The sequence below is a fragment of the Natrix helvetica genome (assembly GCF_964273705.1).
Source record: "Natrix helvetica genome assembly, chromosome: W".
NCBI classification, from domain to species: Eukaryota; Metazoa; Chordata; class Lepidosauria; order Squamata; family Natricidae; genus Natrix; species Natrix helvetica.
In genome coordinates, this window is record NC_138555.1 from 86,308,474 (window position 1) to 86,326,217 (window position 17,744).

At 65.0% G+C, this 17,744-nt stretch overlaps 1 protein-coding gene across 1 annotated transcript; it reads left to right on the forward strand.

Moving 5' to 3' along the window:
* Positions 1-272: 272 nt before the first annotated feature.
* Positions 273-15,593, forward strand: LOC309400513 (kinesin-like protein KIF1C). Its single transcript, XM_081969048.1, has 22 exons — positions 273-418; positions 5,732-5,875; positions 6,514-6,590; positions 6,712-6,891; positions 7,054-7,119; positions 7,198-7,376; positions 7,548-7,659; positions 7,951-8,028; positions 8,149-8,214; positions 8,453-8,534; positions 8,919-8,997; positions 9,123-9,268; positions 9,408-9,583; positions 9,929-10,008; positions 10,407-10,482; positions 10,686-10,765; positions 10,873-10,967; positions 11,320-11,403; positions 11,671-11,851; positions 12,065-12,137; positions 12,786-13,424; positions 14,027-15,593. Exons 2-22 carry the CDS (start codon positions 5,770-5,772, stop codon positions 14,693-14,695), a joined length of 3,324 nt encoding a protein of 1,107 aa, XP_081825174.1. The 5' UTR covers positions 273-418; positions 5,732-5,769; the 3' UTR covers positions 14,696-15,593.
* Positions 15,594-17,744: the final 2,151 nt, after the last annotated feature.

Consider the following 17,744-nt stretch of genomic DNA (forward strand, 5'->3'; position numbering starts at 1 on the left):
GCAGCCGCGGGGCACCCTGGGAGCAGAGGCCGAGGCGCTCCTGCGGCGGCCGGCAGGGGGCGCTCCGAGGCCGCAGAGCGCGCCTGCCGAGAACAAAAGGGCAGCATGGGAGGGGGGGTCCGGGGGGGGCGGGGCTCGTACTCCTGTTGTTGGAGGGGGGATCCCGGGCGGGGGGGGGGTGCGGGAGAGACCCCCCCTCCCGTGGGTGCAGCCGCCGTAGAGCCGTCGGGGGTGGGTGGGGGGCGTCGTACCTGGCGGGGCCTTTAAGAGCGCCAGGCCCCTCCGACGGGGAAGGCCGGCTCTCCCCGCTCTCGCGACATCCCGCCCCGCCCCGCCCGCCCGCCCGGCATCTGCCTCGCCTGCCGGGCGCTGCCCGAGGACGCCGAGCCTAGCCGAGCGAAGGGAGCAGCGGCGGCAGGTGGGCGGCGGACGTGGGGGGGGGGCGGCTGGGCCGGGGACTCTGGCGGGAGGGCGAGGGGAGGGGGCGGCGGGGGTCGCGTTGCAGCCGCCTGGGCGGGAAGGCTGTCGCCTGGCGGGGGGGCGGGAGACCGAGCTGGCCGGGAGGGGAGGGGGCTCTGGCTCCGCCGCTCCGGGCCGTCGGGGAGGGGCTGCAGCGGATCCCGCCCCGGTCCGGCTTGCTGGGCGACTTGGCGTGTTGAATCCCTGGGGCTTCTTAGGCACCGGAGAGTCTCGCCCGGCGGATCCGGCACTGCTGGGCTCTGCCCCCCCCCCCGTGGGGGGCCTCCTGCAGGCTCTGCCTCTTCTGGGGAGGGGGGGCTGCTTTTGCCCTGGGAAGAGGAGCTGAGCCCCCCCCCCCGCGTTCCTTAAGTCCCGGCTCATCGCCGCCGCCGCCTCCTCCTCCTCCTCCGCCTCCTGGGGCTCCAAAGGCCGATCTGATAGCTGGCCTGGCAGGGAGGGAGCCCATCCCATAATACCCCCCCACCCCTTCACTGGTGCCCTGCCTGCTGCAGCTCCCCTTCCCTGCCTGGCACCTGGGTGGCCAACCTGAGGGTCTTGCAAGGGAAGAAGGTGCCCCAGGGGCCGGACTCTGCCTCCTTGCCCCTTTGCCCCCTTCCTCTGCCCTGCGTCTAGGGCAGCCCTCCCGGCCTTGTGGCTCTCTCCGCCGGCCTCTCTCTGCTCCCCCATCGCCCCTCTGCTCCTTGACTGCCCTGAGCTGGGCCTCGGGACATCCGGGCTTCTCTGGGGCACCTTGCCCGACCCCGGCTTGGCTTGTGCCCAGAGCCAATTTGGGCAAAGCCTGGTCCATGGGGGGCGGGGGGGTGTCACGTGGAGGACGGATCCTGGACGAATGCTGAGCTGGGCAGCCTGGCGCTGGGAGCTGCGCTGAGGAAGGGAAGGGGCCCTGGTGACGCGGCCCTTGTGATGGCCAGCTCCCTGGGCTTTGGGGGCCTTCCTCTGGGGCCTCCCGTGGGAATGCCGGCTGTGCCCTTAGACGTGGGGAGGTGGCGGTGGCCATTTCCTGACCTGCTGCTGCTGCTGCTCTTGTCGATCTCCCCTCTTCTCCGCTTGCCCCATGTGCCGAGATCCGCTCTCGGGGCCGGTTGGCATAAAGCAGCGATTTTGAGAGCCGAGGCTGAGCCAGCCAGGAATGCGGCCGTGCCCTTCTCTCTGCCCTTCCCGGCAGGTCGGGTTCCCCTCCGGAGCTGTCAGAAAGCCCAGATCAGAACACGGGCGTGTGGGTGGGTTCTGCCTTCTGCCCTGCTCTGGGACTGGCACCTCCTGGGTGACATTTCACAGCATGGAGGCCCAACGAGGGAGGCGGTTGCCGCCTCTGAGCTCCACCCCTGGTGCTGGGACTACCTGGCCCAGATTTCCAGCTCTCTTGGCTGGTGGGATGGAGGCCAGACGCAGCCATTGGCCCCCTCCCCAATTGCAAGAGATTTGCCAGGCCTTCCGACATCTGCTGAAGGCTCTCCGGCCTCTCTTTGCCCTGCCTTCCCCAGCGGAGGAGGAGGAGGAGGGTTGCTCCCTTCTGAAGAGCCGGATTCCTTAGGGCCTCCGTCAGAGGCTTCTTAGGTATTGTAGGAATCCTCCCGGGGCAGCAGGGGAGAGACGGGTGCTGCCCTGCTCTTCTCCCGCCTCAGTCCTGCTGACCGCAGGGCGCGATGGCTGCCCCTCAGCTCCTCGTGGCCTGCCAACCTTCAGAGCCTCCCCTTTTGCGAGCCAGCAGCCCCTCCCTGCTTCTCTGCCATGCCTGGGCTGCCCCTTGTCCAGGCACGCCGGCTTCCAGCTCTCTGCGGGGGTCCCGTGCCTGATGGCAGCCCTGCCTCCTCCTCTTACCAGCCGGCACCAAGGAGCCCCAGCAAAAAGGCAGCAGATCTAGGCTTAAAACTCTCCTTCCGCTTTGGGTGACATTTGCTCTCCTCTCTGGGGGGGGGGGGGATGGAGGGGTTATCCCTGCCCCTTCCTGCCAGAGCAGAGGGGCTGGGGCGTTTTCCAGAGGACGTGTGCCTGCTTCCTACCTGCTTGGCAGGTGATTACAGGATTAGCAGAACTTGGGGCCAAGAAGCACCAATTAAAGTCTTACTTCCCCCCCCCCCCCCGGTTTCCTGGCAGAGTCCCCCGCAGGCTGAGGGCCCCCAGAGTGGTCTGAATCCTTGGCCCCACCCCCAGTGAGCCGGACTACCGGAATCTGGCCGGCTTCAGCATGCGGGACTTTGTTGTGGGGGCTCAGCCATCTGCCCCAAAGGGAGGGGTGAGGGGAAGAGGTCCGGACCCCTCCTCTGGTAGGTGAGTCCCCCTGGTGCCTCTCCAAAGGGGAGGGGGGAGCGTGGGAAGGGGCCGTGGGGCCAAGCACCCATTTGTGTGTGGTGCCCCAAGAGTTTTGCTGGGGATCAGCCAGACAGAGGAGCTTTCCCATAAAGGAGGAGGGGGCTTCCCTCGTGTCTTTTGCTCTGTCTGGGCAAGGGTCCTGAACAGCCCAGGGACTGGGATCTCCCTCCGGGTTGGCACACAGTCGGGGTTCCCGGGGCAAGGACAGCTCCCCCCCCCCGGCAGACGGGCAGGGTGTGCGTATGGGTCTACAGCCAGCAGCATCCCAGAGCCCTCTTGCTCGGGGGTCTCAGGCAGGAGAGGGGCTGAAGGGGGAAAGCGAGAGGCAGCCGGCCAGGGCCTGCCCAGAGGCCTTGAGAAGCGCTTGGGGCCCCAGGGCGGGTTGGGGGGGTGGGGTCAACCCAGGATGAGGATCCCAGAGCTTTTGGGGCTGGGGTCTGTCTAATCCCTGCCATCTGTCTTCAGGGCCAGGGAAGCAGAGCCCCTGAGGGGAACCTGGGCAGATGGGCGTAGCTTGACTTGCCCCCCCCCTCGCCCGCCACCTTTGCTTTCCCCTTCTGGTTGCCTGGCCTCTCTTGGGGGGGGGCAGCCCCCGGGGTTAGCCTGAGTCCTACTTCCGCTGTGGGGTGGTCGCAGCAAAGGGACCCGCCCTGCCTGGGAGGAAGGGGGGCAGTTGGCAGAGATGGGCAGGCCAAGGTCAGCTTCTGGGGGCAGCATTTGCCTCTCTGCCCTGAACTGCAGGGGGGCACCGAGAGGAGGGCAGTTCTGTTGCCAGGGAACGCAGGGGGTCTCTCTTCCTCCCCAAAGCCTCTTCCTCCCTCTGGGGGGGGGGCAGAGGGCTAGAGCGGCCTGCAAGGGGGGAGACTGCTGGGGGGTAGGGGGCAGCAACAGCCTCTTCTCACGTGGCCTCCCTCCCCCCGCACAGGAGCAGGAGAGAGAGTGGGGAGGGGCTGCCTTTGCCCCCACAGGACTCCCCCTCCAAGCTGCTCTGGCCTCCCTTTCAGCCTCGGGGGGGGGGGGGGCTTGGGAGGAAGCCAGAAGAATCGCCTGACTCGCACCCAAGACAACTGCACAACCTCCGCACAAGGGCCCACTTGGCCACTCCCGGCTTCTGTGGAGCCCCACAAGACGCCCCGGAGCCCCCTGGAAGAATTACGACATGAATAGAAGATGTTGCCCCCCCCCTGCCCCAAGGAGCCTGGGCTGCTGAGCAGGCCTGGTGTCCTCTGGACGGTTTGGGTGGGGCGTCACCAGGTCGGGCAGGGGCCGTTCCTCTCCGTGCCCTGGATGCCTCGCTGGCGCTTGGGCCCGGGCGGGCGGGGCTTCCCTGCACGGGGTGCTTGTGCAAGGGCCCAGGCCCCCGAGTGTGCGTAGGTGTGCCTGGAGGAGGAGGAGGAGGAGGAGGGAGGCTCCGTCCTCCCAGGGAACAGCTGCCTCGGCTAAAAATAATTGGGTGTTTTGCTGTCACCAGGCGTCATGTGAGGGAAGAGCCTCCGTCCGATGCCCTTGGGCTCACATTGCAGGAGGAAAGGCGCCGGGGCCCTGCACGCCAGGCCCAGAGTGGGGAGAAGGCGGAGACCCCGGTTGGCCCCTGGCAGGCTGAGTCTGCAGCCGGACTCAAGGCTGCCTTCCTGCGGGGAGGGGTGTGGGAGGGGGTCCGGGCCCCTCAGCAGAAGGCAGTCAGGCCTTGGGCCCCGCCTGCCTGGCATCGCTGTGACTCACCCAGCCTGTCCTGCCAAGCGAGGGCCGGGACGGTGTTTATCTGGGCTGGTTGTGCGCAGGAAGCGCAGCCAGGGGGGGGCTCCGCACAATGGGGGGAAGTCGGCCATCTGGGGAAGGGGGAGACTTGCCAACGGGGCAGGGACCATGGGAGCCCCCAGGTGGCAATTCAGCGGCAAGAAGGCGGGGTTGGCACGGGCAGCACCCCAATTCCCCGTGGGTGATTTTGGCTGGCAGTGATGATCCTGGGGATTGTAGGTTTCTGGCCAGAGGTCCGTGCGAAGGGTGGCTGGAGGAGGCAGAGGCCACGCCTGGGCCTGGTGCCATGGGGAGGGGAGGGGGGAGGTCTGCAGGAGGAAGCCGGGGGTGGGTGGGCAGCTGTTGGCCTTGGAGTGGCTGGACGGTTGGCCCTCAGGCCGGATGTGCGTAGAAGGGGCCACCCCCACCCCCTGGCAGCTTTACGGAAGAGGCTGTTGCTGCCCCACCCCTGGCTGACCTCTGGGGACAAGGTTGGGGAGGGTCTGGAGGAGGCTGAGGGGGGGATCTAGCCTGACCTGAGCAGGTTCCCACAACACCTGGCTGGCCAGAAGGGGGCACTCTCCAGCCGGTGGGTGGGTGGGGGCTACATTGGCCTTCCAGGAAGAGGCTCATGAAGGGCCGTGGGAGGGAAGGAAGCGGAGATGTCCGGTCCAGCCTTCCTCCTCACCTCCTGGCCAAGGGGGAGGGGGACACCTCTGCCCCCCCCCCCCCCCCGAAGGAAGCAGCTGCTCCCTTCTTCCTGGAGGGGGGGAATTGCAGGGCCGTGGAGAGGGGGGTCCCTTGGGCAGAAGTAAGCGCTGAGCCAGCCTGGTTACCTGCCCTTCACCCCCAATGAAGGAGCCAAGTGCGCCCCCACGCACACACACACACACGCCCCAGACGCCTAAATCCCCTGGTGGCTTTTGCTGGGCGTCCCAAGTGGGAAAGGGGGCTGCCTTTCCCAAGGATGGGGGTGGGTGCCGTGGGGGCGGGTGGGTGGTCCAGCTGGTTCCTGCCCTGCGTTTCACCCGGCTGCCTTTCCCCCTCGGAAGTGGGTGGGTTGTGGGGCGCCTTCTGGGTGGAGGGTCAGTGCCAGGACTGGAGCTCGGGTGGGGGGGGTGCAACCAGGGCCCCCCTTTGCCTGGGGTGCAGCTGCAGCCTCCCGCGCTCAAGGCTCCTTCTGCCCCTCCTCTCCCCACAGGTAACCTGCAGCCCAGCTGCTGCCCGGAGGGAGCCAGGATGGCCGGCGCGTCCGTCAAAGTGGCCGTCCGGGTGCGGCCCTTCAATGCCCGAGAGATCAGCCATGCGTCCAGCTGCGTCATCCAGATGCAAGGACCCACCACCTGTGAGTTTCCCACCGGCTCCCCCAGAGAGAAGGACGAAGCCACGTAGCGAGGGGGGGGTTGCTGGGGGGGGCCATCCCGCTGGGGGTGTCTGGGGGGAAAGGGCCCTGGGGAAGTAACTTTCAGACGCTGCGGGTGGCCTTGACACTCCGCTTGGCTTCCGGAGCCTAAGCGATTGTGAATAAGAGCCTCCAGGTTCAATGGCAGTCTACCCCGGACTTGTTAAAAGGAGTGGCATCCGTGGAGGAGGGAGAGGCCTCGTGTCCTCGAGTCCCACCTGGCCCTCCATGGCTTGGCTGCCCTGAGGAAAGTCCTCTGATGCCATGCTTTGAGTGGGCTGCGCCCGTGCGAGAGAGGCAGGCAGGGCCCACTTGGGTGAGAGTGCGAGCTGGCACACTTGCCCGCTTGGGTATCCTAGCCCAAACCATGCCCCCCCTCCCTCACCTGGCCTGGCCTGGGAGCCTTCCAGATGCAGCTGCTGGCTGCCCAGGCAGTTGAAGCCGGGTTCCCAGGCACAGCCTCCTCCGGTGCTTGAAGGCAGCCGTGTCCTCCTGCTGAGGCTGCCTTTGCCATTGCGGAGGCTGGCAGTGGCGGATGTGGCAGAGGGGCTCCCCTTCTCTCCTCCTCCTCCTCCTCTCAGGCATCGCCAACCCTAAGCAGGCCAAGGACGCCCCCAAGAGCTTCACCTTCGATTACTCCTACTGGTCCCACACCTCGGTGAGTGTCGCTGTGGGGAGAGGGCTGCGCTTGGTTGTCCTGCGTGGGGGTCCCTCCCTCCCTCCCTGGACGGGGCCGGCCGTGCGTCCGGCAGCCCACGTGAGGCCCCCCTCTCTTGCAGGAGGACGACCCCCACTTCGCCTCCCAGCAGCAGGTCTACAGGGACATTGGGGAGGAGATGCTGCTTCACGCCTTTGAGGGCTACAACGTCTGCATCTTCGCCTACGGGCAGACGGGGGCCGGCAAGTCCTACACCATGATGGGCAAGCAGGAGGAGGGCCAGCAGGGCATCATCCCTCAGGTGCCCGGACCTCCCCTCAGCACCCCGTCCTGCCACCGACGGCTCCTCCCCCGCCTGAAGCCCCTCCCGCCATCTCTTGCTGGGATGTTGGGCCGAGGAGGGAGGGGAGGCGATTCCCCCCAGCCCTGACCCCTCCCTCTCCCTCCCTCTCCCTCCCTCCAGCTCTGCGAAGACCTCTTTCTGCGAGTGGCGGAGGAAGCGTCGCCCTCCCTGTCCTGTTCTGTGGAGGTACGTTGGGGGGCTGTCCCTCCCCCTCCCCCTGCACCCCTCCTCCGCCTGAACCTCCCCCCCCCCGTCCCTCCCCAGGTGAGCTACATGGAGATCTACTGTGAGTGCGTGCGGGACCTCCTGAGCCCCAAAAGCCGTGGGAACCTGCGGGTGCGCGAACACCCCATCATGGGGCCCTACGTGGAGGGCCTCTCCAAGCTGGCCGTCAGGTCTTTCGAGGACATCGCCGACCTCATGGACTGTGGCAACAAGGCCAGGTCAGGCCCTGCCGGGGGTGGGGGGTCGGGCGGGGGTCCCTGGGCCAAGGAGGGCGGGGGCCCAGCTAGGCCTGTGCGGGGGCTGCTCCGAGGGCAGAGTGCGGGCGGGGGTCCCGGATTGGCTGCTCCAGGAAAGGAACCCACCCCCTCTCCCGCCCCCTCCCCTCCCAGGACTGTGGCTGCCACCAACATGAACGAAACCAGCAGCCGCTCCCATGCCGTCTTCACCATCGTCTTCACCCAGCGCCGGCACGATGAGCTCACCGACTTGGATGCTGAGAAGGTGGGGAGGCCGCTCACGTCTAGGAGGCGGCCCAGCTGCGGGGGTCTCTGGCGAGGGGCCCTCCTGGAGGAGTGTGGAAGGGCCCCTTGGAGACCCTCGAGGTGGGATGGGCGCTTTTCATGGGAGGCCAGCTGCTTACGGCATTCCCGGCCTGGGGCTCTGGTAGGATGGAGCCCTGCTCTGGGGGATCGGGTGGCTCGGGATCGGGTAGCACGGGGGGAGCTCGTGCTGCATCGGTTTGGGGCCCCTGAAGACAGCCCTCACCCTGTGGCCCCCTCCCCTTCTCCCCAGGTTAGCAAGATCAGCTTGGTGGACCTGGCGGGCAGCGAGCGAGCGGACTCGTCGGGGGCGAAGGGCATGAGGCTCAAGGCAAGGGGGCAAAGTTGGGCCGGGTCTCCCCTGTCCCAGGCAGGGTGGGGGGTGGGGGGGCAGGGCACGCCCCGTCCTTCCTCCCCCTCCGTGGGGCTCAGAGTGGAATCTCTCTTCCAGGAAGGTGCCAACATCAACAAATCCCTGACCACTCTGGGCAAAGTCATCTCTGCCTTGGCCGAGATGGTGAGCGAGTCCAGGGGGGTGGAGAGATCGGGGGCGGGGAGGGGGGGGTCTTTAGGGAGGGAGTAGGGGGGGTTGGAGCAAGAGATGGGACGAGGCCCTTGGATTCTCGGCTGGAGGCTTTGGGAGTGAGGGTAGGCACGGTGGGCTCTGTGGGCGCCTTTCCTCCCTGGGGCCCTGGGCGACCCTCTTCCCCCCACTCACTTCCCCTCTTGCCCACCCCCCCTCTCCCCCCCCCCAGCAAAGCAACCACAAGAAGAAGAAATCCGAATTCATCCCATACCGGGACTCGGTGCTTACCTGGCTGCTGAAGGAGAACTTGGGTGAGTAGCTGAGCAACACCTGACGAGGTCCGGAGGGACACGCCCACCCAACACACACACACACACACACACACTTCTTTGAGTGGGCACCATGGGACATGTACTTAGGGGCCCTGCAGGAAAGCGGGCAAAGAGGCTCCCGCAGCCGCTCAGTCGAAGCAGGGAACGGAAGGTCTGTCCCCAGCCTCACCCGGGTGGCAGAGGGGAGGGGGCGCCTTATACCATCTGTAGCCCCCCCTGTGGATTCCTTGGCTGTAGCGCCCCAGATTCTGCCCAGCCCAAAGGCTCCAGCGGGGGCTGAGGAGCACAGAGCCTGTGCTTGTGAAGGGTTGACAGGCAGAGGGTCTTCCGTTGCCCACCCTCTCCGCTTCCTCCTTCCTCCAGGGGGAAACTCCCGCACGGCCATGATCGCCGCCCTCAGCCCAGCAGACATCAACTACGAGGAGACGCTGAGCACCCTCCGGTGAGTGGGGGAGGGGACCCGGGAGGGGAGGGGAGGAATGGGGAGGGGGGGGGCCTGTGGCAAAGGTCCTTTTCTCCCAGCCCCTCACCCCCCCCGGTCTCAGTGCCCGTCTGCTCCTGCCCCAGATACGCCGACCGTGCCAAGCAGATCCGCTGCAACGCCATCATCAACGAGGACCCCAACGCCCGGCTCATCCGGGAGCTGAAGGAGGAGGTGGCCCGGCTGCGGGAGCTGCTCTCTGCCCAGGGACTCTCGGATGCCTGCTTCTCGGGTAGGGGCAGGTCTGGGTGGGCGTTCCGGGGCCCCCCACCTGCCCAGGACGGCTGTGAGGTGTTCGGAGCGAGGCAGGGCGAGGGACTGAGGGAGCCTTTGGAGGAAGCCGGGTCCATCGCTCGCTTGTGCCTTTGCAGGGCCTGATCCGGCCGATCCGGGTGGTGGGCAGAGCGTTTCCGGTGCACCCTTTGCCTCCATGGCCCCCTCCTCTCTCCTGCTGGAGCCCCTGGCCCTCAACGGGGAGCTGGAGCGGCAGCTGCCGGACTCGGAGGAGCAGATGCTGTGCACGGAGGAGGCCATGGAGAGGCTGCAGGTGAGGGGCCCTCCGAGGAAGCCCCCATTCCCCTCTCGGGTCCTTTGCCTGCTTTCTGATAGGGAGGGGGGCTCTGCCCTCCGAGGGGCCCTTTCCACCCCCAGGACGACCAAAGGTCGCCCCATCCTGCTCAGCAGGGGCGGCTTCTGGCTGCCGCTTCTCCTGCATCGCTCGGGACGGGCCCCATAACCCCCCGAGTGCAGTGCAACGAAAACTGCCCTGCGCAGGAGGCAAAAACAAGGGGACGTCGCTGTGGGTGCAGCTATAGGACCCCTGTGAGAACCGGTTCAGGGCCGGTTCAGTTACTAGCCCCCCCCCCCTCCCCCGCCCTCCCCCCAATTGTAGGAGACGGAGAGGATCATTGCGGAGTTGAATGAAACCTGGGAAGAAAAACTGCGGAAAACGGAGGCCATGCGGATGGAGAGGTGAGTGCAGGTTGCCCCCCACCTCACTGCCCCCTGGAGGGTCTGCTCGGTGGGGCTGCATGTTTATTTGCAGCTTCTTTCCTGGGGGGGGGGAATAAGGGCCCAAAGCCGTCCGGGAGCCCCCAGGGGAGGAATCTGAGCCGCCTCTGTCCGCTGTGCCTCAGAGAAGCGCTCAGGCAGGCAGGGTGGCCTCCCTGCGGGAGAAGCCGCCAGCCGCCAGCTCTGACAGGTGGTGGCGCTCCTGGGACGTAGCACCCGAGCGGGAGGTTTGCGGCTTCCCCAGCGACGGTGCTGATCCAACCGGAGGCCCCTCTGCCCACGGCCACCGTGGTGCCCCAGGCCAGCTTCCTTTGGCTCTGCCAGTGACCCAGCCGTGGGGTCTCTTGTCTTTGCTGCAGGGAAGCCCTCCTGGCGGAGATGGGCGTGGCTCTTCGAGAGGACGGGGGCACCGTTGGCGTCTTTTCCCCCAAGAAGGTAAGCCCCGCGTGCAACGGACTCATTGGGAGTCTGCCCCGTGGAGAATCTCCCCCTCCCCAGCCCCAAAGGTGTTGTGTGGTGCACCTGCAAAGGCTGCCCCCTCCAACCCCCGGAGCCTGGCTGCACAGGGACCCGGCCCTACTAACGGACAGGAGGTTCCAGCTGTGCCCCCCGCTGATGCCCTTGTCTGCCCTCCCCAGACTCCCCACTTGGTGAACCTGAACGAGGACCCCCTGATGTCGGAGTGCCTGCTCTACCACCTCAAAGACGGCGTCACCAGGTGAGGCTGCACCATGCCGGGCGTTGACGGACGGAGGGCTGGCCTCCCTTCCAGCTGGCGGACAGGGCGAGGCCAGCGGGCCTGATCCCCTCCACTCTCCCGCCTAGAGTTGGGCAGCAGAACGCCGACATCCGCCTGAGTGGCCAGTTCATCCAGGAGCAGCACTGCGTTTTCCGCAGCGTCACATGCGAGTCGGGAGAAGGTGAGGCTCAGGACAGGTGCAGCTCCTCCCTCCGGGGCGACTGCCAGAGGCGGTCAGGATAACCGAGTCTCCTCTCCCCTCTCTTTGTGCTTGCCTGGAGCAGGGGGGCCCGGCCACGGGGCAGCAGGCGGCAGCAGGTATTGCCTTGTTCGGGGGTCTTCCTGGACTGGGGGGGGAGGGGGCAGGGAGGTATCCCAGTCACCACCCTGCCCGCCCCAAGGTCCAGCTGCCACCCACTCTTCTGCACGCCTGGCACTTAGCCTGGGGCTGTGGTCAACTCTTCCTCGGCCCCACCGGTGTGGGCTGCTTCCCGAGGACCCGGGGCCCTGATCCCTGCCTGTCTCCTCCGCAGTCGTGGTCACCCTGGAGCCCTGCAGCGGGGCTGAGACGTACATCAACGGGAAGGAGGTGATGGAGGCCCAGGTGCTGCGATCAGGTAGTGCTGGGGTCTGTCCTGCGCAGGGAAGGGGGCTGCAGCCTCAAAGCCCCCCCTCCACCACCGCCACCTCCACCATGACGTTTGCCGGGAGGGCTGTGTGGCTTCAGAGACTCCTCCTCAGGCGGGGAGCTGCCCCCTCACTGCTAGGGAGTCCTTTCGGTGGGCAACCAGCCCCAGGGGAAAGGGGGCGGGGGCTCTCCTGGACTGAAGGCCCCCTTGGAAGCGCAGCTGACGACTTGGCCCTCCGCCCTGCTCCCCCATCAGGCAACCGTGTGGTGATGGGCAAGAACCACGTCTTCCGCTTCAACCACCCCGAGCAGGCCCGGATGGAGCGTGAGCGCAGCGTGCCCCCCGAGGGCCAGGCGGAGCCCGTGGACTGGAACTTTGCCCAGAGGGAGCTGCTGGAGAAGCAGGGCATCGACATCAAGATGGAGATGGAGAAGAGGTGGGCAAAGCTAGCTGTGGGCAGCCGTGGGGCACAGGGGGCACAGGGCTTGCCCTTCCTCTGGGCCCTGCTTCCTCCTGGCGGTGAAAGATCCCCTGCAGCTTTGATCCTGCTGTGGAAGGGGGTCCCTGGGGAGGGGGATTGGGTGGATGAAGCTGCTCAGGGTCCTCGTTTGACCGTCCGGCTTCCCCCCTCCCCCCCGCCATGGGTCAGGCTGCAGGACCTGGAGACGCAGTACCGCCGAGAGAAGGAGGAAGCCGACCTGATCCTGGAACAACAGCGGCTGGTATGTGGGCGTCTTCCGGGCCCTCCCGTGCATGCGGGACCCTGCCAGCTGGCTTCCCCCAAGCAGCGTCAGTGGGCGGAGCCAGACTTGCTTTAATGGCGGCCTGATTTACGGAGCAACTGCAGCACAAAGGTCATAAAATCAGGCATGACTCAATTAACGACACCATCCCTTGTGGTCATAAGTCAAGGACTATCTGTGCAATGCGTTACAGGCAGTCCTTGACTTATGATCTTCCGTTTAGGGGCCATTCAAAGTTACGACAGTGACTTACGACCACTTTCCACACAACTGTTGCGGGGGTCCCCGTAGTCACGCAATCAGAATTCGCACACGTGGTAACTGGCTCATATTTACGACGGTCGCAGCCTCTTGGGGTGTGTGTGTGTGTCACAAGATTCTGTTTTGTGGCCGCCTGCCAAGCAAAATCAATGCTGGATATTCACTTTCCAGCCAGGCTGCTAATTTGATTGCAGGGATTCACTTAAGAACTTTGGCACGAAATGTGGTAAAACGGGACCAAGCCTACTTAACAACTGTCTCAGAAATGTTGAGCTCATAAGTGGAGGGAGTGTTTGTCTTTCATGTCTCTTTCTGCTGGACCACTTGATCTCAAACACCCCCCCCCCTCATCCCCCAAATTCCCAGTATGCAGATTCGGACAGTGGTGACGATTCGGACAAGCGCTCGTGCGAGGAGAGCTGGCGCCTCATTTCCTTGCTGCGGGAGAAGCTGCCGGCCACCAAAGTGCAGACAATTGTACGCCGCTGCGGCCTGCCCAGCTCGGGCAAGAAGCGGGAGCCGCTCCGGGTGTACCAGATCCCACAGCGCCGACGGGCAGCCAAGGACCCCCGCTGGCTGACCTTGGCTGACCTGAAGATGCAGGCGGTCAAGGAGATCTGCTACGAGGTGGCCCTCAACGACTTCCGGCACTCCCGCCAGGAGATCGAGGCCATGAGCATCGTCAAGATGAAGGAGCTCTGCCGCCTCTACGGCCGGCGCGACACAAGCGAGCGTGAGAGCTGGCGCGCAGTGGCCAGGGACGTCTGGGACACGGTGGGCGTGGGCGAGTCGGAAGGTCCCACGGGAGGCAGTCCGGCACCTGGGAACGCGGAGACCCGGGTCAGCACGCCGGGCATAGAAGTCAGCGACCTCCGGGCGCATATCGACAAGCTGACGGACATTCTGCAGGAAGTGAAGCTCCAGAACAACATGAAGGACGAGGAGATCCGGTCACTGCGAGACCGGGTGGTGAAGATGGAGCAGGTCATCCCCGTCTCGACCCAGGTGAGCAGGTGCCCAGGCGGGCAGCAGGGTTTCCCCAAGGCCCCTTTACCCCTCCTGCTGTGCCCACGGGGTGGGGGTGGGCAGAACTGTGGCTTGTTTGAGCTGGAGTCACACGCACGCAGGAAATAAATGGAAGACCCCCCCGCACCACTGGTGGGTTCTGGGCGGTACGGCCCCGTACGGCTGTACCGGTAGTAGCCGGGAGAAACGGCCACCGTACCAGTCTAATGGCTCATTTGGCCCACCCGCCCTCCAAGGCCTTTTGATAACGTGACCGGCCCATTGCACACGCATGCACAGCGTGTGGCGCCTGCGAAGCCTCCACCGGCCAGCTGGGTGTCGCAGGGCAGTGGCATGCACATGTGCACACAGCATGCGTGTCTGTCTAGGATGCCCAACCCCGTGCGCAGCGTACCGGTTGCACTGGGATCCAGAACCCACCACTGCCCCCCTCCCTCGGTGTCCCTGGCCACAAGCCCCAATTCTTCCCTCCCTCCCCACATAGTTCCTCCCCACCTTGTGTCTGGCCTGACCCACTCTGGGGAAGAAGTACCCTTCCTCCGAACCCCCCCTGCCATCTCCCCAATCCTCTGCCCCCCCAGGAAGACGAAGAGCTGGAGCAGGAGTGGCAGTCGCTGCTGTTGGCCCAGGAGGGCCGAGCTTTTGCCGCTGAGGGGGAGCCCGGGGGCTCGCGGGATGCCCTGGCTCCCCAGGAAGAAGAGGGCTCCTTGCCCTGCGACCGGGTCTCCCACCTCATGAAGAAGGACCCCGCCTTCCGCCGAGGACGCCTCCGTTGGCTCCGCCAAGAGCAGCTGCGCCTGCAGAACCTGCAGCCGCAGCAGCCGCAACAGCGCCGGGGGCCCAGCCGCTTCATCCCCCCGCAGGACTGTAAGCTGCGCTTCCCTTTCAAGAGCAACCCGCAACACCGCTACTCGTGGGGGCCCAGCACCGCCTTCATGGTGGGCGAGGAGAAGGAAGGGGCCCCTGCTGAGGAGACGCCTCGGGCCCCCGTCCCCAACAGCCACGCCAGTCCCACCATGCCGCCGAAGCAGCCTGCCCGGCGCCACTCCCTGGAAGGGGGCCCACGGGGCTGGCGCAGCAAGGGCAGAGGGCAGGAACAGCATCCCCCACGCAAGCATAACTATTACCCTCACCAGCACCAGCCCTACCCGCAGCGCCGTTCTGGCGTCCTGGAGGGACACACCCCACCCCGCATGCGCCGGCAGAGATCGGCACCCAACCTGCAGCAGGAGAATGCCGGTGCTCAGTGATTCTGCCAGGTGGCTGCTCCTACGTCCCCTTTTCCAGGGGGCAGTGGGGAAGATACTGCCTCGTAGGAGGGGTGGTGGGTGAGGACAGCCCCCGATGGGCAGGGCGCTGTCTCTGCAGTCCGTGGGTTCCTTGGGCCTGCACCGCAGTTTGCTTGGATCGGCGTAGTAGTCGTAGTGCCCAGGTGCAGGTGGCGGACGGGATGGGGGCCTGCCTGGGCACAGCTGTAGGGGTATTCCGCAGCCCCCCACCCCACAGATGCCTTAGGGGTGGCGATGGGGAAATCCAGGGCAGCAGAGACTTGGGGAGGGGTCTTCCCCTTGCTTTGTGTGGTAGGCGGGCCGGGGACGATGGACCTGTTCGATGTCCTAAAGGGGGGGGGGGGAAAGGGAGGGGTCCTAAGTGGGGAGGGGCAGATGCAGCGTGAAGCAAAATCCGTTTTTGGAGCAAAAAGGCAGAACTTCAAACTTTGCTGCCTCCCCCCCACCCCACCCCCAACAGTTCCAAGGTGGGTAGAAGCCTCATATCCTATTGGGGGGGGGGGGCACAAATCTCTTTGTTCCTGCTGATTCTGTATTAATTGAAGTCTCATGGGAGCCCCCCTTCCCATCGCACTCTGCCACTTTAGGGCACCCCCGGCCCCTCTACCATGGCGGGATGGAGAGGGAGGGGCCCGCTTCTGAGAGTGTTTGGTCATCCCCCCCCCAATTCGCTGCTTGAGGTTCCGGGGGAAGCAGGCATCCAAGCACCCCCATGGAAGACTCCCTAGTGGGGGGGGGGTTGTGCCCATGCTCTGCTTGGGGTGAGGGCAGCTATATCTGAAGCTCTTCGTGCTTGGGGGGAGATGTGGGGCTGTGTTCTTGGGTGGGCTACCTGTTCCTGAACAATAAAGGTGGAAGAACACCCATCCTGTTGCCTCCAGCTCTTTGGGGGGGGGAGACTGACCGCCCCCTCTGAAGCAGGCCTTGCTGCCCTCCCCCCCAGCTGCCCTACGGCACAGGAGCAAGGCCATGGGGCAGGAATTCAGCCAGACCTACGAGGAGGAGGAGCGTTCCATGCGCCTCCGGCCTTGAGTCATGCCGGCCACGTGACCACGGAGACGTCTTCGGACAGTGCTGGCTCTTCAGCTTTGAAACACAGATGAGCAGCGTCCCCTAGAGTTGGGAACGATGAATACATGTGTGAGGGGAACCTTTATCTTTGCTTTACAAGGAGAAAATCCTGCAACACCGCCCCCCCCCCCAATCCTGAACCTGGTTGGGCGGGGGACAAATTGCCCAGTTTCCCTCCCAGTCTTGTGGCCTCCGCAGACCCTCCTCAGCTGCCTTGTTCATGGCAGCCCCACAGAGGAATGGGTGGGGTGGGCAGGAGCATCTGCAAGCGGCCCCAGGGACTGTGAGGACCCATCCAGGGTGGGCGAGACTCCTGCTGGCTCTTCTGGGCTGTGGGGCCATGGGGGGCAGCAAGATCTCTGGGTGGATCATGTGGGGAGCAAATCAGAGGGGGGAGATTCAGCGGTTCTGGCCAGTTCTGGAGAACCGGTAGCGGACATTTTGAGTAGTTTGGAGAACCAGAAAATGCCACCTCTGGCTGCCCCCCTTCCCCCCCCCCAATCTATTCTCTGCCTCCCAAGTGCCAGCAGATCGGGAGGGAATGGGGATTTTGCAGCTTCCTTCCCCTGCCATGCCCACAGAAGCGGTAGTAAAAATTTCTGAATCCCACCAGTGTCAAATGATGCGGCTTAGAGAAAGGGGGCAGCTCCCCCCCACCCACCCACCCTTAGAGAAGCCGCGGTTCACTTTTTCCAGAGGAGGGTCCCTTTGCAGCTCACAGGGTCCCGGGTGGCGTTTCCTGGGCCTGTAGAGTGGGCTGGAATGCCCAGGTGGCCCCAACGGAGCCTGGATCTTGGCAGCTTTCGGTACCATCCACCATGTCACCCTGACTGGTTTCCAGGTTTGTGGGTGGATGGCAAGACGATGTGATGGTTCTCCCTGCACAGGGAGAGTCTGGGGTCCCTCAAGGCCTGACTCTTGTGGGACATCTTGAAATGGGGGGCGGGGGGGCTGAGTCCCCTGCCACTCAGGATCAGGGCAGGGTCATCCATGCGTAAGGACCCAAATGGGGAAGGACCGGCTGTGGCTGTACCTGAGCAGGGATGGTTCCCTTTTTGGGGATCTCTGCCTGGGTGGGATTATAGCCCCCCCCCAAAAAAAGAGCAGGTGCATAATCTGGGGGTCCCCTTGGCCCCTGCTGGAAGGGTGAGGTGTGGCTGAGAGGCTTTCCATGGGCTGGTTCTAGACTACAATCTGGGGCTGCCCTGGAAGCCGCTCTCCGTGCTTCACTCCACGGGGGGGGGGGGCTACCTCAGCATCTGCAGGTGTGGGTGGAGCCTCATTGCCCCCCCCCATACCTCCTGGTGCATGCCCAGGGGCTGATTATCCCCCTGAATCAGGGATGTCCCCACCTTAGCAACTGTAAAACCTGTGGACTTCTGGCTCCCAGAATTCCTGAACCAGCCATGCTGGGGAATTCTGGGAGTTGAAGTCCACAGGTCTCCCTGTTTCTAGATTAGGGATGGGCAGCCTTGAAAGACTTAAAGAGCCGCTTGGCTTCCTGCAGAAAAGAAAACCCCGGGGTGCCCCAAAAGCCTTCCTGTGCCTGACTATGTACGTGGTTGAATTACACATTCCGTTTTCTTGTGAAACTTTGCTTGGATTTAACCATGGTTGGCCTCCCGGGGGTTGAAAAGCTCCGTCATTCGCTGGCCCTTGTGGCACATTTTGACCCACAGGGAGCTGCAGCAGAGGGATGGAAGAGCCACGTGCAGCTCCAGAGCTCACCCCTATTCTAGAGCCTCCTTTGCAGCAGCGGCCTTCTGTCACCCGCCCGCCCCCCCTCAGCCCAGAGACTTGACAGGGTGGGGGAGGCTTCCCATCCGGTCTATGAAACTCGGTGCCCTGGCAGGATCCGGGGAGAAAACTCGCGTGTAGGACCTGCCTTCTGGGACGCATTTCCCCCAAGGCTTTGACACACACTCCCTCGTTGGCCATC